This window comes from Ailuropoda melanoleuca, chromosome 12 (assembly GCF_002007445.2).
Source record: "Ailuropoda melanoleuca isolate Jingjing chromosome 12, ASM200744v2, whole genome shotgun sequence".
In the NCBI taxonomy this organism is placed as follows: Eukaryota; Metazoa; Chordata; class Mammalia; order Carnivora; family Ursidae; genus Ailuropoda; species Ailuropoda melanoleuca.
In genome coordinates, this window is record NC_048229.1 from 66682102 (window position 1) to 66708660 (window position 26559).

The following is a 26559-nucleotide window of genomic DNA, read 5'->3' on the forward strand; positions in this document are numbered from 1 at the left end:
AAATTTGTGTGATGTGCTTGTTAGCGCCATTCTTAAAGGCAGATTTTTGCAGTCGAAACAGAGAACAAAGCAAGGCTGGGTTAAGTGGAGGAGAAGTGAATGCCAGATATTTGGAGAAGACAGTGTGGGGTGGGCATCCAGGAAGGGGGTGCATTTATTGCTTCCTGCTTACTTCTTCATCATTTTTTTCTGTGTGGCAGAGGATAATGGTCAAGATCAATGTGGGAATTGAATAATGTGGGTACTTGGGGGAAAAGTAGCGGCTCTTATCCACGCTTCCCTATTTATCTAGAAGCAGCTTATTTCCTTGTTTCTTTTTGAAGTCAGAATATGAGATCGTTGACAGTTAGGATTAAACAAGCCCATGTTATAGATCTAGGGGGTCTTGGGCTAAGTTTCCCCCCTCTGTCTGGGCTGTTGGTCTCTTTCTGTCTTGGCATCCTCCCTCTCCATGGCCAGACAGACTTGCTCCAACCCTGACCTCTGCATTGCTGCGTCTCCGTCACAGTGAACCTCAGAAGAGTAGCAGCAATAAATGTTATTGGAGGAGACAGTTCCTGGCTTGTCTCTGTGACACACAGGCTAGGATATCGGTGAGCATCGTGGTCCTTGGATTTTGAGCATCTTGCATAGCTGTTGATGGGAAGTCCCTCTGACCAGCTCAGGTGCTCCATATTTCTTGCCACACTATGAAGGTGAAGGACCATCGCCTTCTGTTGGAGACCCCCTCAGAGCATGTTGGTTTTGTCGACCCCCCTGAATGCCACGATGAGTGTGCTTCCCTCTAGAGAAGCCTCTGTCCTGTTTGGTCCTTGACATCTTACCCCAGGTCACTCCTTTCTCACTATATTATGCTACTCTGTCGGAGTAGCTTGAAATTTTTATAATTTTATATGGAGAAGCAGGAGAGCACAGAGCTTTCTAGACAGCATAATATCCAGAGCCAGGAGGCCTGAGTTTGAATCCCACTCCTGTCACATAGTAACTGTGTTAACATGAGCAGGAAATTTAACCTTTTTGTGCCACGTTTCCCCATCTATGACTTGGAGTTGATCGTTGTGATGTTGCACCAGCGTCCTGTGAGGATTAAATGAGATAATACGTGTCAGCAGGCTGAACCCTGCCGGTTGTGGGCGTTTAGTTGTCTCTGTCATTGAGAACTCAAGGACTCAAAACAATGACACCAACTCTCTGACTTTCTTGGTGAACATTTTCACTAATTGTGTTTTGCCTGGAGAACCTTATCTGTGTTAGGAGATATTTCTATTTAATTGAACACTGTCATAACCAGAAGCTGGAGCTTTCTTCCCCTCCTCTTGAGTGTGGGCTGGACTTAGAGATTCACTTCTAATGAATACAGTACGGAATCAGAAGAGGGGTGACTTGCCCGTGGAGGAACCTGGCAGGAGGGGCCCTACTTCACTAAGTGATGAGGGTTCCCACGAACAGGGGTAAGTCCTGTTGACGTCACATACCCCTGAGATGATGCATTGCGAAGAGCACTTCCCCCAAATCCAGACCCTCACTGTAGTTGTAAGAAAACATCAGACGCAGACTGAGGGCTGTTCGGAGAGATACCTGAGCAGAGCTCTTCTCTGGTGTCCAGGTCACAGAAGACAGAAGGACCATCACAGACTGGAAAGAGGTGTGGCAATTAAATGCAATATGGGATCTGAGTTTGGATCCTTGAACAGAACAATGCCATGAAGGGAAAAGTGGGCAAAATGTGAATGGAGTCCGTTCTTTAGTAATAGTATTGTACCAACGTCAGTTTCTTGGTTTTGACGAGTGTCCCAGACGTGAAGACGTAAGATGTTAACAGTAGGGAAACTGAGTGAAGGGCATGTGGAGCTCTTGGCACCTTTTCTTTGCGTCTAAAATGATTTTGAACTAAAAAGCTTAAGCAACCAGACAAAAAGAACTAAAAACCTCACAGTGTGTGCTGGCTTGAGAGATGTTTCATCAGTTTAAAAGAATATGGAGCCCCACCCTGCGTCCCATTGTCTGTGATCCTACCTCTCTGAGGCAATGGCTCCTAACAGTTGGTGTGCCTCCCAGACCTTTTTCTCAGTGCATATAAACACTTTTATTAAAAATCTTAAAAAGCCTTTTTTTTAAAACCCCTCCCATTCTGATTATATGCCTCAGACATTGCAAAAACTTCTCATTTTAGTACAACTATTTTCCAACTAAATTCCCTTTCGGACATATTTTGGCTCTTCCGTAAGACTTATTTAAAGTGGTGTTTGTTTAGCCCGTGCTTAATTTTATTTTCCACTCATACTTCTAACCCATCCAGGTCCCATTTATATTGCCTCTGCCCTTGCCAGTCTTTCTAAAGCCTCCCAAATTAGCATCATCTGAGAATTTAATTAACTTGCTGTTTACTAACCCTCTCCTTTCAAGATAATTAATGAGGATGTGAAGTGGCTCTGGGCCTGACACAGCTCCCTGTGGCACCTGAGCGGGCCCCTACCGAGCGGCCCCTCAAGGCTGCTTTCTCCCCCTTGTTTACCTGCGGCCGGCCCCGGGGCTGCTTGGTCACGCAAGGTGCAAGGTGCAGGCACCGATGGCAGATGTTTGCTTAGAATGGGGCTTTCCTGCCTTGCCTTTTACCCACTCATTTTCTGCTTTGTTAATTAAAAAGCCTCGTTTTACTTAGAATGGAATGCTTATTTTTGGTGCTATTCCCCAGACAGAGTCGACATTACAGGGCTTGAAATTAAACGAGCTGAGAGAGTCAGGTGTTCCCGTTCCCTGTTGTCTCTGTGGAAGTGGCAGCAGAGCACCTCCTGCATTCCCCTGCTCCCGACCCCCACACCCCCTTCTCCTTAATCCAGGCAACTAGAGGTGGTCCTGGACCTCCATGTCACTGCCGTCCACTAGAACTCTCTGTGATGATGGAAATGTTCTGTGTCTGTGCCGGCCTGCATGGCAGCCACGGTAGTCGCTTCAGTTCATGGAGCACCTTGTGTCACTGAACTTCTCATTCTGTTTAATTCCCTTTCATTTAAATATGGTCACATGTGGCAAATGGCCGCCACATTGGACAACCACCAGGGCTTTGGACCCTGTGGGTTCCTGTACCTTCCCCGGCAGCTTTCTTCTTCAGCAGAGACGGTAAACTGATTGCACCCTCACATTCAGCAAGCTGTAATTAGGAAGGTAAGTTTTCCAAAGGAAAAAGATGTTACTTTCTAAATCCAAATGTAAATGACTTGGATTATCCGTGTCACTGAGCGCTTCATTCATGCAGATAATTGAGAATTGACAGTGTCCTTTTCCCTCAATTACTTCCTGATAGTTCCATGTGTTACAATGGGAGAAACATGGAGCTGTTTTTAAATAGCTATGTTAATGTCCTCATTAATTTTACCTTTTTCTACCAATTAGCAAATATTAACTCCTTGGCAGAATTAAGTTGGCTTCCCTCATGAAGCCACGTTCATCCCGACCTCCCTTACGGTGCGAGCCTGGCGCAGCTCAGCTCTCGCCTGGTGTTCTGTGGCGCGCACCTCTCGAGCAGGCACTGTGTTTCAGGGGCATCTTTGTACTGGGTTGGTCACAGGGTGGCACAGTTTGGCGTGACCAGTCCTGAACCAGGACTAGAAGGCTTGGGGCCAGCTTCCCTAGCCCTCACGCACAGGCCACACTCGCTGGTACACGTGGCACAGTCCAGGCGCCAGGGGCCAGTGCTGGCTTGCAAAGTGCCTGTCCCATCTTAACCAAGTAATTGTTGAGCCGAGGGAATATGGAGCCAGTACAGCTAGATATTCCTTTGTCTTTTTTCTAATTTTTAAAAGAGCTAAAAAACCTCAGCTGTGTGGAAAATTCACAGATTTTACGGTGTTAACCATTAGTGAATAATTTTTTTTTTTTTTAAACTCTAGGAGTTACGTAGTCCATACCTTCAGGCTCCCTGAGTTACTGCCAGTTTGCTATCTTTGATTCAACTCTCCTGTCCAAGGCAAAGAAAGGCATCTGCCTCCCCTTAATTTCACAAGGCGGTGGTGAGAATCACTTGAGCTGACAAAAGGCCAAACCCTTTGAAATCTATGCGGGCTAAATACGTGGAGATGGTGTTATTGAGAAAACACTTAAATATTTTAGTTTCTAAATCCAGACTTCCTGACCACTCACTGTTGGATGTCAAGATCATTGCTAGCATTCTTCTTTCCAGAGATGGTCAGGAAGTAAGAGCAGGATGTGCAGGAAGGTACACAGGGATGAGTGTGACCTAGTTTTTTCCCCTTTTCGTTTCACCCTCTTGCTTTTCAAACCTGCATTATTTTCAGCTACTAGAGGGCACACAGAAGAAGCCTGCTACCCTTTTGTTGTTGTTAGTAACTCTATCATTAGGTTAGTTAAAAGTTGACTCAATTGCAGGTATTGTTTAGTTCTGAATAAATGGATAACTCTCATTTACTCATGCGGCATTATTCACCGTGTTTATAGAATGAGATGCAGAATTTGAGAAGGAGTGTCACGGAGAGAGAACATACTTACACGCAAGTTCTTACGTTCCAAAGGGTGAAAACAAGGGGTGAAGTTTAATTGTTCTGGAGTCATTTCATAATTCCCAGTTAAATGCTGCTTCAGTTACTGTTGCTCTTTGGTTTGAAACTGCTTATTTTAATATCAAGTTTGCAAGCCTCGCTTTTACTGTGTTTTGACAAGTTGCAAGGAACTTACCTTGTTCAATAAAGTGTGTGTGTGTGTTGTTTCCTCTCCCCTCGTCTTTCATATTCCAAATGAGTAAGTTTTTCCACAGTGTTTTTCATCAGGGGTCAGCATATCACTGTCGGAGGAGGGAAATCAGCTGGCCACTGGTTTTTATAAATAAAGTTTTATTGGAACACAGCCATGCATGTTGTTTTACCTGTCCCCCCTCACCACTTTTGTGAGAGCGGAGCTCAGCAGTTGCAGCAGAGGCTGTGTGGCCCTCCAGGCCTCAAATAGTTACGGTCCAGATACTTACAGACTGCCGGTCTAGATGATAGAAACGTGTCTTTTAAGAGATTGTATTTTTCTGAAATCTGGGGAAGCCATGGACTAAGAAATCATTCTGTCCAGTTGCAGTTGTTGTCAGCTCACTTGGCTCTGGTTTATTTCTGTGATCTTAAGAATTTGCTTATTAGATGTTGAATGCAACGACCCTGGTTTCATGGTAACTAAGCCTGCCTCGGCTTCTTGCTAATGTACTGCTGGTCATTTCATTCAGTAGACTGAGTAGCTTTCAGTGTTTCTATGGGAAGGACACTGCTCATTAGTGGGTATGTTCAGCCTTCAGCTTAGTGAAAATCTGAATGCTTTCTCAACCTGAAACAGTGGGTATTATTCTAAATGTTAAGTAATATAGCTCTCTACAAAGACAAAGTGCTTCCTGGTCATTATTAGCTGTGCACCATCGTCATTCCTCACAATAATGCCATGAAGTAGGTTCTTAGTATTGCCATCCAGATTTTATCACTGAAACAGGAAAGAAGGGTGACTTGCCAAAGGTCACATAATAACAAAGCCCACTGGCAATTTGTGTCATCTCATGAGTCATGTTGGCGCTGGGGAATGTCGCTGGCACCAGCAGTACTCACGCCCAGAGGCAAGCCAGTCCCCCTAACAGGTTCTTCCCCTGAAAATCCCATGATTTCATTAGCGAGGCAAGTGAACAGGCGATCAAGTAATTAATTCATCTTGTGTGGACTTCGGACCCCAGTGAAATCAGTCGTGGGGAAGGCATTCTGAGTCTTCAAGTGCCCCTTCCCACCAATTCTTTTCCATCCCCTGACCACTTTCTACAAAAATTTTTGCTTGGCCACTCCTGAAGTCCATTCCCACTGATCCACTCCCTGGAGTCTCACGGCCCTTCATTGTGAGTTGGTGTTATTCCATTTCACAGTCGAAGAGAGAACTTAGTGTCAGAGCCCCCTCTCCTCTGCAAGGCTCCTGACTTAAACCTGTGTCCTTGCTACAGAGTAACCTGACTCCTGTGTGCCCAGTAGGAGGGTACGTAGTCTCTGTCCTCAGGAACCTTCCAGTCTCACTGAAGAAGAGGCCACATACATCATGCCGATAACCAGCATTTAAGGTGTCAGTGGGAAAAGATGTGCTGAGAGATTAAGTCTTTGAGTTCAGAGGAGAAAGGATCACTGTAGACAGAAACAAGGTGGGAGGTGGGATGTTCAGAAAGAGGAGCAGGATTTGGCTGAGCTGGAACGGAAGTATGAACAGGACGGAATGGCATGAACCCCCACCCCCCCAACACACACACACACACACACACACACACACACACACACACGACCAGCGAGGGACCGAGGAGGAGACAAGGGTGGTAAAGGGAGTGGGGTGAAAAGCAGTGTAGTGGATGACCTTTCTTAGGTACAGAGAATGATGAAAATAACGTTTAGAGATTAATCATCCCTTCATTGTTATTTGAGGAAACCAGAAACAGGAACATGGACAGACAAATGGGGAATGAATTAATCCAAAGCTGAAAGAAAGACAACTAAAGACCATAAAAATGCAGGTTTTACCAGAAACGGGGACTGACTGTCGGTTCCTTTGGCTTCATGTCATTATAACGTAATCTGGAAAGGTCATTGAGAAATCGATGTTTTAAGACTTAAGCCTTTAAAATACCCACTAAAAAAGTACCTGTAGTCTGTATTAATACTTGCAGAGCAGGTTACTGGATTTGAGATTCCAAAGACGTCACCTGCCAGTTGGTGTGGTCAGTTGGCTTCATCTTAATGCCATCTCCCCACGAAGAAAGCGCTGGCAGGTTTGTGTCCAGATGTCACCATGCCCTAGAAGCATAGTAACCACTGATGTGCGTGATGCCTGCCGTAGCATCCCAGTGCCCCAGAGCTGGAAATCCTAGCAATCTTCTTGCGTACCGTACCTCCAACCTTCTCTAAACCCTGCCATTTTGCTCAAAGAAACGTTCCCAGTTGCCGGTGTTTTAAACGCAGTTTTCTGGAGCTTGAATTTTGCTGGGGAAAATGCCACCCAGTTCTCTAGTAGGATTTGTAAACCGTCATCTGTCTGGAATGGAATTGGCTCCCCCAGCAAATCTTGTATTGGGGTCCTTCCCATCTCTTCAGTGGTGGTTGGGCCTTCTGAAACAGAATGAACTTGTGGACTCGAAGGGGAGGATGTTTTGGTCAAGGCGGACTGGCTGATGAAAAAACCTCCCTGTATTTTACCGTTTAACATAAGCTTAAAAAAAAAAATTCTCTCTGACTGGCCTCACAGCCACATTCCATTGGGAGCTTGCGAGCAGAACCAGGAGGCAGCGTCTTGTGCCCCAGTGCTCGCAACCTCTCTGGGGAGGGTCTTTTGTCAGCAGGGCTGGTGGCCACGGAGCAGGGGGTGGAGCCTGGAGTTTGAGTATAAACCGGAAAGGGAAAGCAGCCCATGTAAGCCCAGGTGGAGAATGTTCCCTTGGTCCCAGGTCTCGAAGTTCAGAAGTACCTGGAAGTAGACGCAACCAGTTCTTTAGGGAGTGACGAGAATGGAGGGTCTGCGCGGGGGCAGTGCTCAGCAGCAGTCAGTCATAGACGAGGATGGGGAGTTTGGGAAGAAAATAAAGATGAGCCCGTGTGTCTATGTTTAAAAAAAAAAAAAAAAGTCCTCATCCCGACTTTCCCAACCTGGAGACAGTCCAGCTGCTCAGCGTCTGTCCCAGGAGCACCCATTCAGCCACGTCCTTTCAGGTGTCTGCACACGGTCCCGCCTCTCCATTGGCTCTTGGAGACCCCGCACGTCTAGAACTCAAAGACCTACTAAATTGTTTTTATCTGTAAAGGTGTGGTGGGTGCTGCTAACTCATCCGCAGAGTCCTGACGGCTTGAGTTCCTCCCCCGCCCCGAGGGGCTTCTGTGGAGCGGGCTCTGTGTCCCTGTTCTCTGTGAGCTTCTTCTAAATGGTCCTCAGCACACCCAAGTCTGGCAGCTGTCAGTTTAATCGTAAGTGAGCTCTCGTGCAAGAGCCTGCCGGCGTTAAAGCCGGGTAAATACGTAGACACAATGGAGGGATAGAATGATGGTGACCAACCAAGTTGTCCTCTGGCCAGGGGACATTTTAGCAGATTCGGAGCAGGGAAGTGGAAGCACTTTTGCGATTCGTATACTGAAAAATTAAGTCACCAAGTACAACCATTTACAGTAATTATATCCTGCCATAAAATCTGATTCACACAAGCAGTAAATATTAGCAAACATGCTTATTCTCCCAGTCCCAACCTCCTATCTTGGTCATCAAGGAATGTAGGGCCCACGTGGAAGTGATTAGCGGTACGCACGGGTGGGGATCCCCTACTGCTACAGGACCCTGGAGGTGTGGAGACAAGAGTTCTAGCTTGGGGGTGATGGGGAAAGACGTCCAGGTAGGGGTGCCCTCAACTCACCTGCAGAGCTGGGGAGCATTTCAGCAGGCGGAGGGGGCAGTTTGGGGGGGGGTTCCAGACAGGAAAAGCCACCGAGACCGGAGACCAGACAGAGTAGGGTTGGGGGTTAACATGGGAAGTGCCAGGAGGCTAATTTTATGTCAGGTGTGGAATGGAGTGGAGGATTGAAACGCTGAGATGGAGGGGAAGGAGTCTGGACTGGATTAGAAAGGTCAGCAAGCTCAAGACCAGGAATAACCATGAAGTATTAGAGGATTCTTCTCATTTGTTCAGGCTTTCGGCCAACAATTTTCAGATCAGGAGCTGTGCTGAGACAGAAAGGTGCAGCTTGGTCCCCCTGCCTGTTGAGTTGCTATCCATGGGGTAGCAGAGAAACAGGGGTGGTTGTAACCCAGTAAGATAAGGAGAACATCGAAGTTGCTGCCAGTGGGCTGTGGGACCCAGAGGGGGAGAGGTGGAATTTGGGCATTAGGGAAGGTTGCGGAGACGGAGTGGCCTGTGAGCTGGGCCTTCACACAAAAGAGGGATCTGATTTCTGAGCTATATATTTATTTTCTTATCTTCTTCTCATCCTGATATCTTTATAAAGACCCGATTTATTCCCCTTTTACTTCATTCATGTTATGAGACTGTTGACTTTTGCAGTTCAGTGGTATGGCCCATTCCGTGATCTTTCCCCACTCATAAAATGGATTTTTCACAAGGGCCTCATTCCTTTGGTGTCATTACTCCCAGAGGCTTTGCATTCTGGAGCAGGTGGGTGGTAGGCTCTGATCCAGACTTCAGGGAAAGTGTAGGTTTCTAGCTACATCTTAGACACTGAACTGTTACTGATCCAGAAAAGACCAGCTCACTAATTCTCTGCCGTTTTGTAGGTCATCCCTGCGGGAAGCTGCCTTGCCTAACTCACCCTCTAAGAGAGTGACCGTCAAATGGGCGTGCGTGGGAATCATCTGAGAAGCTTCTTAAAACCCAGATTTCTGGGCCCATCCCCAGACTCCTGTAGGTCTAGATGGCGTCTGAAGGGGTTTCTAAGGGAATGCTGATGCTGTTGGTCCAGGGGCCACACTTTGAGAACCCCTTCTGGGAAACCCAGCCACTGGGAAAATGAACTGCTTCTGGGTGAGACCTTCCCTTAGTGTGGCCTTTCTCAAGGACTTCCACAGGGGGCGCTCTTCACAACCAGTCATTAAGAACAATTGTGAAGCCGCAAGGTGGCTTCCGAGGGACGAAGACAGCTCTTCAGCACCCCATCTGGAGCCCTCTAGATGGTCCTTCTGAGAACTCAGACTCCCACAGTGCCTGTACTATTCACAGAGGGCACTGGGCCATGTAAAATGGGATTCCAGACTCTTGACTTTCCACCTCTTCTTCTGTGAGGGAACATCCATTCTCAAGACCAAGACTTGATCTCAGAAACCAACGTCGGCCTCGAGGTGTTGTGGTTTTTGTTCTTGTCCATCTTCAGTTCCTGGTCCCTCCAGTATGGCTGTCAGACTTCAGGATTCAGCCATGTCTTCATTCTCTCCTGCTGGTTAGTGTTGGGACCCTTCTGTGAGAGGCCCCCCTTGTGATCTGGAAATGGTGTTGAGGAGAGGAGGGTGTTAATAGTCAGTGACAACCAAGGGAGGCCAGCAGACACCCAGAGATACTCCAGCCCAACGAGTCCTCCCAGTCTTTGAGCTCATGCCCATTGGAATGATTAATTGATGTCCTCCACTCTGCTGGACAATTAAGGAAAGCAGAAGAAGGAGGGAAAAGTCTTCAGTTAGACCTAATTTGGCACCATATTGTTTTCTGTTAATCTATTTTGTTTTCTGTCCGTCTGTCCCAAGGGACGGATGCCTTGCTGCTTGCTGAAGCATGCATAAGTAATGTCCTCATTAAGGGCTGATCTGTTTATCAGGGCCATGCGAGGAAGCCGGCCTGCCAAACCTAGGCACAAGCTGGGGGTTGTTACCTCCCTTTGGGCCTTAGCCCCACCTCATTAAGCTGGTCCGGGCTATTGATTGGGAGCCTGTGTTTGGAAGAGTCTTACTTACTCCATGCATTATCTTGACAGATTGATCAGACCTGATTGAGAACCTCTTAAAGGAACGAACAGCTGTAATGGGAAAGTTGGACTCTGTCATCCGTTAGGATGATTCTGGGAGCAAGAAGAACAAGGCTGACATCTTGGAGCAATTGTATTTACAATTAACATGGCTGAAAACGATTGCCTCTATTGATCCCCCCTTCCTGCAATTACAGCCCCATTGTTTACATTCCAGCACTTCAGTTATAAAAAGGAAATTCAATAATTATTGCATTATTTAAAGTTAAAGTGCCACAGAGTTTGCTGGCTACGCTTGCTGGTTGATTTAACGTTCAGTAAAATCCATGCTGAGCTCTCCATCTTGAGGCCGAACAATATCGGCTTTTAATGAGACCTGAAAAGGGGGGGAAGGAGAGCAAAACCCGGTGCACTGGGTGTTTGTCTGGGTTATTTATGGAGGGAACCCGAAAGCAGGGCAGAGAAACTAGCCGTGTCATCGTTCACAAAACTATATCCCCTCCGGCCACGTGGCTGTCCCCTCTGCAGCTGGCCATCTCCTGGCCTCTCAACTCACACTCAGCTCGACTTCCTCAAAGAACCATTTTTCTCTTCTCCTCTCTTGGTCCCTTTTCCCCCACCCGCGAGGGTCACCATCTTCTTCAGCCTTTACCAAAATCCATGGAACTGAAGGAGAAAGGGTCAAATTAGCCGCGATGATGATCGACATCAGAGGCACTTGTTTAGAGGGAATTTGTGTCCCCTCTCTTGTCACCTTCCCATTTTTCTCTTTCAAGGGAAAAGTGAAGTTAAAAAATGAAGCACCTCTTATAAGGGAGGAGTCAGCCCTGTGTGTTAACCCCCCCCCGCCCCCCCCGCCCGGTCCATCTCACGCTGGCTGCCTGTTGTTTTCCCTCATAATGAAGGTGATGAGGGTATTTGTCAACAGATCATGGGAGCTCAAGACAAGCCTCCAGGTTTGAGCGCCAAATTCAGGCTCTCAGCAGCAACAGCCAGAAAGTTCAAGAGCGTGGGAGGAATTTTAAAGATCCATTTTATTTTTCTCGTACTTGGTTGAAATTCTTTTGTGGGCTCAGTTCCAGCAAGACATCTGGACAGGTGCGCTCAGCAGGACGCAGAGCTCACGAGGAGAAAGTGATGCCTCATGCTTTGCCATCAAGAGTCACGCTTTCAGCCGCAGCCCCAGGAAATTTCAGAGTGCAGGTGCAGAAGGGGCGAGAGAGATGAATAGGGCCTATTCCTACTTTTATGAAGTATCTGGAGCGGGCCAGTAGTAGGCAGCTGCTTCCGTGCGACTTTTTCATTAAAGAGGTGACTTCTTGTGTGCCGGCATCACGTGATCTATCTCATGAAGTTTGCTAGAATCTGAAATACTCTTTGGGAAAAGGTGGGTGCAGAGATCTTAGACTCTGGAAATTTTTCTTCTTACGGGAGGATATCTGCCTGTGTTCTGACTCGGGTCTCTGTTCTGTGGCTGCCGCTGTCCAGAGCAGCGGCTCTCGGAGTGTGGTCCCAGACCAGCAGCCTCAGCGTCTCCCCGGAGCTTGTTAGAAATGCAAATTCTTGGTCCCCACCCCAGGCCAGGTGAATCAGAAACCCCTGGGGTGCCCCCTCCCACCGCGGTCCTGGCGTAGCTCACCCTCAGGTGCTCCTTGGTGCGTGCTGCAGTTGGAGAACCACCGAGCTAGAACACCATCCCTGTCATTAACACCCATGCCAGTCAGGGGTGAGGAAGCAGAATCTGGGCCCAGCGTAGAAAGATGATGGCTGTGCCAAATACCTGGGTAGTCCTTCACATCCTCCGAAGGATTTGCACGTTTGTTTTCTCATGTGGTTTTGAAAACTGCCTCCGAGGAAGACAGGGCATGTATAAACATCTTCATTTTACAGATGAAGTAACGCACCTGTTTTGACCACCGGGCACGTGTTTTCTCTGCTGTGTTGACTGTCACGGGATTGGAGATCGAAATAAATCCTTCAGAGCGGATTTAGGGCATCAGGGAGGTGTCTGCGAGCCATTCCAGCTGGGTTCTCCTTCCTTCACCTGGCCTTCACCTGGGATATTGGCAGACATGATAAAGAACTTGGTTCTTGATTTTTGTTATACTGACACCCTGATGGGCAAAGAGACCCAGTAAACAGAAATGGTTCTGGGGCAAGGATGTGGGCTTGAGGTGGTGGGTCCTGGCTGTGCCTGCAGCAGCAGCAGGACTTTGGGCAAGTGCCTCGAAATAAAAAGTAAGCACCTCTTACAAGGAAGAGATCAGTCCCGTGTGTGTTAGTATTCCCTCCATATTGTAATTTCTATGTATCACAGTTTTCGTCACTGTCAGCTAGGGATTCCTCTTTGGGGTGGAGGAACAGGGTCCCAGGGAGTGTGGGGCAGGCAGGGTTGGTCGGAAGGACAGAAATGTCAATAGGTAAATTCAGTAGACCTTCATTTCTATTCCTAATCGCAAACCTTAACTCATTTGAAAAAAATAGTAAGAATAGCCTCGTTGTAAAGACTAACCATGCATTAGGCACTGAATTAAGCACTTCCTATGAATGATCCCATTGAATCCTCCCAGCAGTGCTTTGTGGAAGTTCTGTTACTGTCTCTGTACTGCATGTGAGTAAACTGAGGCCCCACAGTGTATATAACTTGCATGAGGTAGCACAGAGTTAGGCTTTTCCACTGGGCTGCCTCGCTCCAGAGTGCACCTTAAACTACACCATTATTGGCAACCTCTTGGTATGACGTTGAAGGAGAACGCACTAGAGTAACGTGTAGATGCGGCCCTTATTTTTATTTGGGGGTTGACATCTGTGAGAGCTGGAAAGTAGTGCTAGCGAAGAAGTGCGTCGTAATGAGCGGGGAAGGTTACTGTAACCAGTGTATTATCCTAGTGAAGGGGTAATTTTCAGATCCTAGGAGCTTTTGGTAGATTCTGGAGGGCAGTCAGTTTGATGTTAGCCTCGTAGGACCCACTTTGTCATTTCACCTACCACATAACCTCTTTCAGCTTCCGAGCTGTGTGTGTAGACGCTCATTGGACCGTCAGGGAAACTAGCCCTCATTTGGCTATGACCGCATGCTCTGATGGGCCCCTTCCTTTGGGAGAACCCCTCCACACCTGATAAGCTCCCTCTGCTTTCTGGAGTTTCTCTGACAGAGAGGAATGAAATCTATTATGTGAATGCATGAGCATTCCACAAGAGACCATATTTGGATTTCTCGTTGCTAGGTTCCTTTGAGGATGTGCTGGATGTCTCTCAAGGAAATGCTGGTATTGAGACATCTGAATCAGGAGATGCTGTTCAGGAAAGGGAAAAGACGCAGGGATGGGAAGGCCTGCCTTCGGCCTTGGAGCTCAGATACAGAGAATGAACACTCATGGCTTGTCCAGGGCAAAAGGAGTCTGGCCTAGAAACCAGAAAATAGGTCAGAGTAACGTTAAATGGATTGATCTAAGGGAACATTTTTACTTCCTTTTACTTTCTCTTATAAATCATGGTCGGGGCTTGTATCTTATGGTGTCTGCAGGGCTCCGACAGTGAAATAGGACTAAATTAGCATGTGCCAAGGATGAGGGCATGAGTGGGTGAAAAGCCAACATTAAACAGAAAATACATATATATTTAGGTTGACCTTCTGGAAGCTTTCCTAAGAATGTGACGTTAAGTTTGAAACTGTAACACAACCACTGATTAAAAAATTAACTGCCTCCATTCCCAGTTGCATTGCACCTGCAGTGATTTATTTTTTTAAGCTTTCAAGGTGAATACCTGGGTATGGGGAATCTCATGTTCCGGAATGCCCCTGCGGTCAGCACCGTGTTAGCTAGACGGCTGTGGACTTGGCGTCAAGCCCCAGCTTCCAGTACTGTTTCTTCCATACTCTGTGAGACCTTGAGGGGAGTCATGTGACCTCTCTGAGTTTTGGGCTTCTACAAGGACAGGAACCAAAGGCTACCCACCTCATGGGGTGGGCTGTAAGGAAAAGATTACAAGTCACTGTGGGTGTTTTTTCTGTGGTAAATATTGCGAACGGGCACAGCACCCACTTACACCTTCCTTATTTCATCTTATGATGTGGGGAATTAGTAGACTAACTCTGGCCCCTCCAAGGTGTCTTGGTGTTCATTCTGCTTGCCCGCTGTGGGGGATTCTTCTCGGCTTAGCAGGAGGTGGCTGGTATCCCCTAGGGTAGCCCGTTTGTTCAAAGGGGTGCCTGAGAGCTGCTTCACCCCATGCATCACAGAGCTTCACTTGCCCCAGGAGTAGAGATGCGTTGTGTCCATGGGAAGGTGTGAGAGGGGTGGGTGAGGGTGTGTTTATAGTAAGAGGTGTTCCTCCCCTGAGGATGCTTCATTATGAGTCCTGTGTGTTTTCATTTGTGAATGTGTGTGTGTGAATGTACTTTGTCCATCTCTACTTTAAAGGGAAGGCTTTGACAAAACCTAATCAATATTTTGCATTCCATGCATGAAGAGCCAGATGTTAGAAGTTTCTATCGCTGGGGAGGAGGAAGGAACGGGGCCCCACCAGATTTACAGAAATCAATGTTCTCTGACAGAAGTTGGTTAGTTTTCCTGGGAAACAAGTAACAGGAACACATTTTTTTGATTTTCACGATGAATTATTTTCTAACAAGAGCCCTCTTTTCTTCCCTTTGACTTCCAGTTGTTGGCCAGGCTGAACGAGCACAACATATTAATGGGGTCGAATCCCACAAAGTAACGCGGGCTGGCTTCTTTGCTCTCCTTTCTCTTTTAATTATTAATTTGCTTTTTGCGCTTGGATTTATGTGCTGGGCTCATTATCGGAGGTGCTTCTTATTACAGCGAGGGCTTTTCCTTTCTGAGCTCCCCCCTCCACCCAAGCTAGACCAGAAGGGTAGATGGGGGCATTAGATGTTTCCGTGTCCGGGGCACAGGAGTGTCACCTTCCGGCTAAACCCGGATAGGACGAGCATTTTAAAAGAGCTCCAGCAAGATCAGAAAGTGGTTCAGGGAGAGGCCCCTGAGCAGGACAAGTGAGTCCACACTCCCTTGTTTTCTGCATAAAGTACTGGCCACCAGTGTGTGTAAGTCAAGTTCCGAATTGCTCACGGTGAGGGGAGTCTGTTACCTGCTGTGCACGGCGGTAGTTTGGAGAAGTTGGAGATCGTTGGGCTCTTTTACTTCCATGAACGAGTCAAACTGGATACTTCTTAGAGGTCAGTGTACTTCTTTGAGCTTTCAGAAAGTAAGTCATATAGCCAAGTGTGGAAGTCTCTTTCTTTGGAAAGGACTCTATGTTTGCAGTTCATATACCCTGGTGTTTTGCAAGCGCTTTTTAAACCAGCCAGTTGAGGAAAATGAAGGGAACCCTTAGGCAGGTTCGAGGGGTCATAGGTCACTGGCCCCAGTGAGTTGGGGTAGACCTCAATTGCCGCTATTCTTTAGCTACGTCGTTTTTTCTTTCTTGATTTCTTAGTTGGTCGTGCTTCATCATTATTAGTTTGCGGATAGATGGCAGTTTTTCTTGAGTAAGCTAGTGATTTTCACGGGTCCAGCTGGCATACTCTCACAAGGATATTCAAGCCAAAGGGATACCCTCTTCATATCCCCTTGGCATGTCCTCCAAGTCACCAGTGTCACTGTTTTAATCATGTGCAGGTTAAGGCCCTGGGGTGGGGCGTGTTTGGGGGGTGTGTGTGTGTGTGTGTGTGTGTGTGTGTGTGAGCACAGTGTGGGATGTGTTGCAGACACCTAGAAGGGGATCAGACCCAAACCTTGCCCAGTGAGCATAAGAGCCAGTTTTCTTGGGGTTCGTGTGAACCACGCACACCTGACAGCACGCTAGGGCACAGTGGAAGTTGTTGCTTTCTTTTCTTTTTTCAACTGTACACCCGGCCTGATCGTAAGCAGTGTAGAGTCTTGAATGCAGAGTAAAGAGAAGTGAAAAAAGTCAAGTAACTGGGTCCTCCTCCCCGAGGATGGGAGGGCTCTGTGGTCCACGGGGAGAGGGTTGGAGAGTTGAGGATTTGTGTGGGAGAAAAATTTCCTGCCTGGCGAGAAGAGCAAGAACTCTGAAAGGAGGCAGCTCCTTTATTGACTGCTCCTCTGGGACGTGTGCCTTGGTGGATTCTTCATATATTACAGTGAATTTAATTAAATACATTGGGATCCCAATTGAGGGTATTCTAATTAGCTGGGTCAGGAACAAATTATATTCTCTCCTTCTCCAAATGAAAACATCTCCTCTCTTCTGCAGGGAAAACATGTCCTTGGCTGACTGGCTTGCACTGGTGGGGTCCTCATTGGCCTCTCCAGCCCCACCCCCTCCTGCTGCTTCTGATTAGGCAGGTTCCAGGGGTGGCATCCTGGGGGTGGAGCCAGTGCCACTTGGGAGGGAGAGGGCATCTGGCCAGCAGGTCAGGGCGTTGACCCGCTCAAGACCTGGGAAATGACCAGATGGTTTGGAGAAGGTCACAGAGGGCAGGACCCTAACTGCTAGCTTTGGGTCCCTGTTTGCTCCAAGTGGGACAGCTTGAGAAGTACTGAGTGAGAACTTACAACATTTGGTTAAGAACAAGATCTTTGACATTCAGGGAGACTGAGGTTGTGAGCCTAAATTTGGGTTGGGATGTAACCTTTATAAGCAGGTGTTTCCTGACAACCAAAAAATGGTTTATTCTGGAATTTTCTTTTTCCTTAGTATGTTAGAGAATGAGCCTGGTGTTCAAAAGCCACCCTGGAATTTTAAATTGAGCTTTTGTGCAAGCCTCTATGAGAAGACACTAAACATTCCCTAGACCAGGATCAGGGGAGGAGGCCTTGGCCCTGTTCACCTGGTTTCCTCTGCTGTTTGCAGTGTGTGTCCATTTCCCTTCCATTGTGGCCCTCAGATGTCAGACAGAAGAACTCTTTGTGGCACGAGAGATTGCCATTGACCACCATGAGTTCGAGTATAGAGTGGTTTTGGAATGTTTTCCTCATACTATTTTTAAATCAGTAATCCCCAGTATGATGGTCATGTCAATTCAGGATTTGTAGAGTTCTATTACCCAAGAGCCTATAGATTTGAGGACAAAAGACATTTGACATCTCAATCCCATCCAACTCTTTTTGGCCATGTTATCCTCTCCTCTGGCTCAGAGACTGGAAACTCCAGCCATTTGGAAAGGAACCTTCATATTCATATTAAAATTTTATGTTTAAGATTCAGTGCGTTATTGCAAGGAAATCCTGTCTCACAGGAAGGTAATGGGAATTTGGGGGTAAGACTTTAGTGATTCCTGTTCTGATTTCATAGTTGATGATATTACCGAAATCCCTTGATAATACTTACTGCTTTGGATTCTGTGGCTGTTTTCTCTGTTATCTTTTATTTCATCAGTTGTTGTTGAAACCCTAATAAATGTAATTCTTTTGGTCTCAGTGACCCAACACAATGGTATACATTTCCTTGTATGGGCTCTTGTAAAGTTTCCTGCTCCTTAATCCCAAACCAGACCCTTGCTCCCAGGAATATCTTAGTACACTTGTTGGCTTTTCTTTTGGGGGGGACTTTGTGGAGAAGTTGGGGAGAATGCACATGGGCAAGCTCATTCTTTTCCTTTACATCTAGCCCACTAGACCCTCCTTCCCAGGCTTGCAGCTCCAGAAACTAGGGCCTTGGTGCATTGCATAACTCCTGAAACCCTCTGCATGGAGCCTTGTCTCAGACCAGGCAAACTGAGGATCAACCATTAAAAAAAAATCAGTTCAAATTTATTTCAAGAAAAGTAGCTTTTTATTATCAGTCATTGTCGTCGCTGGTTCTCCAACCCTTTCCGGTTGTGAAATTGCCCTAGGATGGCTGTTCCTGGTTGGCTGGTTGGAGTATTGCGTTGTTGCAAAGCTCTGCTCCTGAGTGTGTCACATCACCCATTTTGGGTGAAAGAAGAGATTGTTCTCTTTTGGTACTTATGAAGCCCTTCACATTTTTACCTATACCTTGGCCTCAGAGCAAGAGTTACTGTGTTTTGGTTTAGCCAGTTGACATGATCGAGAACCTGGGCCTCCCCCTCTCCTCCCCCACGGTGATTTTTCTGCAGCATTCCTTTGGTGCATTCATATTTCCTCTTCCCGTAAGGCTCAAATGTGTTTCTGGAATTTTCATACTTTTCCAGGGAACAGAATGTGTACCTGTGAGCACCTGAGCCTCAGAACTGTGTCATTCGATAGGAAGTGCTGGTAGGGCCACTCGGTATTTTTAATATTGGGTGGAGTGCAGGGCATTCTAACAGCTCTGACTTTTCAGAGTCTCAAATTATAATCTGGACAAGAAGGCTTTCCAAGGAGGATGAGCAACAGTTTTCAAGGCATGGGCCCTGAATGGGACAAGTGTGGGTCAGAAAGGAGAGGAACAACACAAATCATTTCTAAGGCATCTGTTGTATCTTCTTTGTAGCTCCTGGGACCAGGCTCTGGGATCTGGAGTGAGGGTGCAGAGAAAGAGGGTAATAACATAAGCACATAAAACACACGATCTGAGTTTCCTCCTCCAAAAGGATGCTGGAGGATAGGAGACCCTGGTTTTAGTTCACTCTCTCTCCCCCATTAACTAGCTGGGTTACCTTTGATCGTTCACTTAGGTTTTCTGGAATTGTTTCCCCTGTTTTATATGAAGCCAATAGAAAAATCCCCTCTTCTCCTAAAATGGGTCGTTTGTATTGAAGGGATATCCTTTCTATACCAGGAGCATGTCACTTCCCCAGTGGTTAGTGGAAAGGGCCCATAGCTTTCATTATTTTTTCAGGCACACAAAGTTTGTGAATTTTGTCCTTGGATAATCTCTGAGTCTTCTCATATGCACAGAAGCCTGGGGTCTGCTAACTGTTTCCATGACCTCTCCTGTTCTTGCACCCCTCACTTTAATCCTCTTTGTGCCTGCTTTCTGCCAGCTTTGGGGCTTCCTTGTTCTGGAATCAGTACCGTGTCTACACAAACACAGCAAAGACTGTAATTTCGACCATCTGATGCACTAAAGCCAAATGACCTTCAGATGTTGACAGGGAACCAGTCCGGAGAAGTTTATTTTTCTGTCATTTTTTTAATCCAAAGGAAAATCTAATTTTAGGTTCTCCTAATAGACTGTGGTTCTAAATATAAAAACTTGACCTGTCATTCCTGTGAAAAAGCCAGACAGCAGCTTTGGCTTTGCGTTCGTGACCTAGGATTCTATACAGGGAGGGTGACCCTTTGGCGACCACCTAAAGCAGGCTTTGCTAACTTCTTCGGTAAAGGCCAGGTAGTAATAGCTGAGGCTTTGTGGGACGTGCTGCCTCCATTGCAGCCGACTCAGACTCTGGTGCTTTGAAAGCAGCCATCGAGACTACGCAGATCTGTGGGTGTGGCTGTGTTCTGTTAAAACTTTATTTACAAAAATAGGCAGCAGGTTGGATTTGGCCTGCAGGCCGTTGTTTGCCAAGCCTGATCTAAATAAAGCGGGACACTCTGGAAAGCGAGAGGGGGAACCTTTGATTATTGTGCCAGGAAGACCCGGGTGACGTGGGGAGGGTCTGATCGTCCACAGCAGCCCCGTGCAAAGCCACAGGGGAGGGGACGTTCGGGGGAGATGGGAAGAGAGCCCACCGGCTGCTGGTCCTTGGAGAGCTGCTGGCGGAAGGTACATCGGAGAGGACAGGACCACCCCTCCGAGGAGTCTCAGCATGGGGCTGCGGCCCGTCCGGGGTGGGCTCGCGGCCGTGACATCAGGGCTCCGAGTAGCTCACCCACGGCGTGTCCCTGTCCTCTGCCTTCACAGCACCTGCAGCAGCACGAGAGCGGAGTGGAAGGCGAGAGCTGCTACTACCACTGCGTCCTGTGCAACTATTCCACCAAGGCCAAGCTGAACCTCATCCAGCACGTGCGCTCCATGAAGCACCAACGCAGCGAGAGCCTACGCAAGCTGCAGCGGCTGCAGAAGGGCCTTCCGGAGGAGGACGAGGACCTGGGCCAGATCTTCACCATCCGCAGGTGCCCCTCCACCGAGCCGGGTGAGTGGTCTCGCAGCCGCGTGTGGACCTCTGGCGGGGGTGGGGGTGGGGCGCTGCTGGTTGGCTGCTGGTTCTGGTGTCCGTCACTGACCTCATCGCGACCATTGTGTTCTGGAGGGAACATTGCGTGCGTTCTTGCCTTTTTTTTTTTTTTTAAACTAAAGGAACTTAGCACCACTTTTCTTTGGGTGTCACGGGCCGCTGCCCAGTGAGCAGGACAACTGGAGATGTTTTGTCTCCTGTCCCCAAATTCCTCCCATTCTAGACTCCACATTCAGTTTGTTGCTTCAGATGGACATAAAGCAAATGCTGAGTGATGTCTTGCTCGGGGGTAAGAATGGGCGGTTTGTGGCCTCGAGTCCAGTGTGGGAGAATGAACTTCAGAGAGGATCCAAACAGCCAGCGCCTGCTGTAGACCTTCTCACTGGGTTTGAGGGTGCCGCGCCGCCTGCTTCCCCCCAAAAAATTGTCGGGGCCTTCTGGGGCGGGGGGACCTCGCCACTTTCTTCCTTCGTTCCTGTCCTGTGCTCCTTCGACAAGCCCCTCGTTCCTGTCCACGCCTCAGCTTACAGCCTGTCTCCCCCGCCATGAACACCCTTGGGAGTTCACCATTGACCTTGGATTTACCCAATCCAGTAGCTACCTGCTAGGCTGCCTTCTTTTTTCCTGTGGTCTCTGGAAGTATTGCCGGGTCCCATCCCGAAGCTCCCCTTTCTGGGCTCCCAGTATGTGTCTCTCTCTTGTCCTCCTGCTTTTCGTGACCCATCCTTCCATGCCTGTCCCTGGCTCATGGTGCACAGTCTGTCCCACATGCTGACCTCAGCCGGGCATTAGGCCCTGGCCCTTGGCTCCCGGCCTTTTCAAGCTTTGATCTCCTGGCGTTACCAGATGCATGTCAGACGGCTCCCTGGATTTCTTGTTGGTGCCACATCATGGACTCTGAGCTCACCACTGTCCCCTCGGGGCTCCCCTCTCCTGGTGGCACGCTGCCACACCAGCTGGCCATACTGGAGACTCAGGGCTGTCCTTCATCTGCCCGTCACCTGCAGCACCCTTCGCCGCTGAGCTGTAGTGGCCCAGCGGGGATTTTAATCTTAATTTTACCAAATTTCATATTTTTATAGTTTTTAAAGGCACCAAGTTATAAAAACCTAATGAAAAAATGGCATGACCCTCCCTCTCTTCCATCCCATTGCCCAGAGCAATAGCTTTCAACTTTCATTTGTTTCTTTTGTTATTTCCATATTTCTTAATGTGCTGCTATTACTGTTTCCTTGATGTTGTTTTATGTTTTAGACATTCTCTATTGGCTTTCTACTCTGAAAGATGAGGATTTCACTAGTAGACCATTCTACAAATCACACACTCCAGCTCACACACACCCCACCCACAGACTCACACACAGACACCCTAAACTCCTTACACACACACACACACACACACACACACACACCACCCCTCGACCCCTGCACCACACTACCCAACCCCCCTGCATACTCAGTCTTCCCCTCCGTCCATCTTCCATGATGATTAAATAATAATTTGGGGTTATATTAATATTCAGTGTTTTCGTTATTCTGACTCTATAAATATTAATCACAGCTGAGCCATGTAGAGTTTTATAATTTCATTTACCTTCTTGTACAACTTTTTATTTTCCCTGGTTTTCTAGGTACCTATGATTAATTCATGGTTAGCCCTCTGCCAGAGTAGACATTTCCTAATCTCCGAAGGCCCTGCCAGATCAGTTGCTCTCTTAGCTTCGTTCTCTCCTGGAGGTGCCCCTCCTGAGCCCCTCCAGACCCCTCTGCCCCCTGCCCTGCCCCCGTCCCCCAGCTGCTCCTTTGCTCTTTCTTTCCACGTAAATGAAATGACTGGATATCCTGAAGTGGGAGAATGTGTCCTCCCTGCTGGAGTAGTTAAGGTTTCGTTATCACTGTGGCAAGGCCAGTCCTCCTGGCAGCCTGGCTGAATCATTTCTTCGGGAAACAGGATCATTCCTTGGGTACCATGATAATTTTTGTCACCTCTGGGTAACAGCAAAACTGTCCTTTCCCGTATGTTTTTCAAATGCCTCTTCTGGTTAAAGTTCACATGCCTTAATCTCCAGGGCTTCTGCTCAGTGTGTGCATTCAGGAGCGAGGGATGAGGCCAGTGCCCACAGACCCATCTGTCCCCTTGTGCCGTCTGGCTGTGGGGGTCCCCATCCTTCACATTTTGGCCTCCGTGTGATCCTGCCATTCCCATTATTTTGCTGTGAAGTCAGTTTACAGGATTTTTCTTCCTCCACCCATAAATGCAGACCTGTTTATTTCAGGGTTGGTTTTTGTTGTTGTTGTTGTTGTTGTTGTTGTTGTTTAATTTCTTTTTCTTTTCTTTTCTTCCTCCACCCATAAATGCAGACCTGTTTATTTCAGGGTTGGTTTTTGTTGTTGTTGTTGTTGTTGTTGTTGTTGTTTAATTTCTTTTTCTTTTCTTTTTTCTTTCTTTTTTTTTGCCAGCTCTGCATACGTTATTGTCTTAATCTTCTGTTAAAAGCTGGTCCCTTTCGCCTTTCAATTCTTTCTTTCACTCTACTCAGAATTCCCTTTTTATTAATGAGGTGCCCCAAACTAAATAGTGTACAGCTGCCATTTCACCCGGGGTCTATGGACTGGAACAAACAGTTCCCTGTTTTATAATGTAATACTTCTATTTATGCAGTCCGCTCTGGAATTGCTTTCTTACACCATTGCCTTCTGGGTTTCTCTCATTTAATGCGTATTAGGAGTTATTTTTCCCCCTGAAGTGTATGAGCAACTTTAGTCTAGATGATAGACTTCCTTTCTGTATTTCAAAATCCTTTTGTATTGTCTTTGGCCTGAAGTCATGTTTTTGCTCTCCACCCTCCTCCCTCCCAACCCTGCGCCCTCCTCCCACTCACGCTCCAGCTATGTCCGTACTCCTCACTCATGACAAAAGGACAAATTATTAGGTAATATTCACATTGACATTAAAAGTAACTGGGTGCCCTTTCAGAAACCCCTTTATGACAACTCATCTTAAAATATATCCTCCCTCCCCTCAGGGATTGGCTTTTAACTTCTTGAAAGAATGTTTTTTAAGAAAAGGGACATTGTGGACCTCGCAGAATGAAGACACTGAAGGTCATCAACTTCAAATTTATCAACAGAGACTTGATCCTATATTCCCGATTTTCTCTTCTCTCACATAAGGGTCGGGACATTAATCTTCAGCAGGAAACCACCTCCGTGTAGCATAAGGAAGCCTCAGGGAGTCTTTGAGCACCTTTTGGGGATCCTGCTTGTTCTGACTGTGAATTCCGTGTAACTGGTGTGCTGTCTAGAGTTTTCTATACTGGCCTCCTGTCAACAGCTCATTAAGGGACGGTGGTCTTTCTTCCCTCCTTTACTTCCTCTGCTGTCCATGCACCGGAAAGTTTTACAGAAGAAATACCTTTCTTTTCTTCTCTGAGCTCAGTCTCCTATTCCCTTCTGCAGGTATCCAGACTTCCCTTGCTGCGGCTGGTGGAGAGAACTCTAGAAGAGTTTCTTCCCTGTGGTGGACAAACATAGCCTTTCAAATTTTTACCTGTTCCCTTAAGTCAGTATGTTTTCCAGTCAGTCCAGCTCACCGCATAGTCTGCTAACCTACGTGAATTTGGAAGTATAGGGAAGAAAACACTAAAGGTCTCCACTGCCGTTCACCACTTTGTCGTCGTGCTCAGCGTTCACCCCTGTCACCAATCACGTAACCCCTGGAGAGGCCTCATGGCCAGACATAAACCATTTAGGTCCTGCCCTGCACCAAAGGGCCAAGTCTTGGTTGTCGGACGTGCGCTAATAATTAGGCTGCTGTCCCCTACATGGTCCTGCCTGTGTCAAGCTTTACCCTTACATCAGTGGGCTAGCCACGTCCTGTGTCGTCTCCTCTTTAACCCAGTGTGACAGTTTTGTGGTTATGCTTGCCACCCTCACCCCCACACTAGACAGACAGACAGACACGCACAGAGTGGGTCTTCCCATTTAAAAAAAAACTCAGAGAAAAGGGAGTAACTTAGACCGGTGAGGTCTCCCCCTGCCTCCCAGTCTCCCCTGGCCCGGTTGTTTGGTTATTGACTTGAGTGTATGTTCTGCAAGACCAGGTGGTCTCTGGACTTTGTTGGGATTTGGTCTTTTCATTTCATCGCTACAACCAGGGAGAGGTCGAGAAAGCCCGTTGTTACGTGCTGACACACACTGGGTTGTGCCTCTCAGTTGCTGGCACTGGCTGTTTACTTCCCCTTACTTGACCAGAAGCTCTTGAAAGATGGAAAGCTCTCGTAGGTGGGTCATGTGTAGGATCAGCTTCCCTGTTTGCTTATTAAAAAGGCATTTCTGGCTCCCGGGTGAAACTGTAGTTAATTTCACTCTATCAGTGCCCTGAGCTTCGAGGAGACAAGAGGCCCTTTGTGCTCCTGCTTTCCGCCTGCCTTCTCCTCCTCCTCTTCCTTTTTTTCTGTCTTACCCTTGCCTTAACTACTTTTTCTTTCACATAGTCCTAGATCTCCATACTTCTCACAGATACAATCGAACGGTTCTTGATCGCATGCCGACTGTGTATAAGACTTTGTGTGAGTTGGGGGATGCCGCTGATGTCTGCTCTCATCTCTTGATGTGGATTCCCTGGTCAGTATGCCAGCCCAGGCATTTGAGGCAATCAGGTGATGACCCAGTTTACAGAGGACACAACTGTTTGGAGCCTAGGAGGGTATTTTGTTTGGAGCGGAAGCTGGCATCCCCCTTTACTGACACATCTTTGCCGCTTGAGGTAGTGAATTCCTGGGGTCAGGAGGCAGAGGCCGGCCAAGTGATGATGTGGATTTGGTGACAACCTGTACTGAAACACTCACTGGCTTCGCTTGATGGATTATTTTTTCAAACCAACTTTCAGGGAGTTTTGCTGAACTCCTGCAGCTCAAGAGAATAAGAAAATGTTCTCTCTTCAGCTTTCTCATTTTGTTCTGTTTTTATTTTTCAAAATTGGCCAAAGGCTGCCCTTCATACTAAGTATGAAGTACATCTTTTTTTTTTTTTTTTTTGGTAAGTAGCTAAATTATATGCAATTTTAGTGTAATTTTTCCCATAGCACTGACGTATGTTGTGACCAGTTCAGTAATTCTGAAGCATTGTTTTTGTAAAATGAGCAGCAGCATTCTTTCTTTTTTCCTTTTTACTATGTCTTGTTGATGGGACTTGGGGAAGGCCTAGGGATAACCTATTTCTAACTAAAGACATTGCATGTAAAAGCACATCAAACACATTAGGGTGGGTGAAATTTTAAGCACTTATGGAGGAGTGGAGAAAATGTGACTTTATCTGTTTTAAATACATTCCCTGATAAGAACTGTATGGACATTAGGTTTGTAAACTTCAGTGTGCCTTTGGAAAAGATGCTTTACAATGCACTGATAAAGAGAGATCATTATGGATCGGCACGAAAGAGAGTATGATATTGTTAAGAGAAAAAAATGGAGTTTATGGAATAACGTGATTTGGTTCTGTTCATTTGATTACTTTGCTTCTCTTTTTTGAAAAGTATTTTTCTTAAAGCTTCTAAAGCTTTAAAATAACAAAAATTTTGTAACTGGGGTCTCTGGCTGCTTCATGGGTGGGATCTACTTCTGTGGGGTCCGATAGAGCATCAGGCACATGGCAAGAGCTCACGTATCCACGGTGCCTGACGACGGAGACACCAGCACAATTGCTGACAGTGTACCGGAGAGCAAGCCTCGGTTGTCTTTTGTTCATGGAGATAGTTGCTATTTTTCACTGGAAAGCATGTGTAGTTTGATTACTGTCTGATTCTCTTGCATTTTGCATCTACATGGAGAGGACAGGAGTAGCTCTTAGGGTATACACTGTCTTGTTTTTCTGTTGGAACGGAGTTCCTGATTTGCCTTAATTAGTCCTCTAACAATCTACAAAGGTCAGCGCCAATTGCCTGTTGATTTACATTTGTAATTGTGATGGCTTCTGATTACATATTCCTTGTCTTAGTCCTTCCTCTAAGTATATGCTAGTGTGTCCTCCCCTCCCCCTCTCCATGCAA

At 47.0% G+C, this 26559-nt stretch overlaps 1 protein-coding gene across 3 annotated transcripts in view; it reads left to right on the plus strand.

Annotated features, from left to right (window-relative positions):
- Positions 1-26559, plus strand: part of ZFHX3 (zinc finger homeobox 3) — a 233449-nt gene that overhangs the window by 117435 nt on the left and 89455 nt on the right. For all 3 annotated transcript variants that reach the window (XM_019804176.2, XM_034638770.1, XM_019804177.2), the window contains one exon: positions 20238-20469. In XM_019804176.2, the coding sequence (XP_019659735.2) occupies positions 20238-20469 (232 nt within the window). The remainder of the gene's footprint in view (positions 1-20237; positions 20470-26559) is intronic.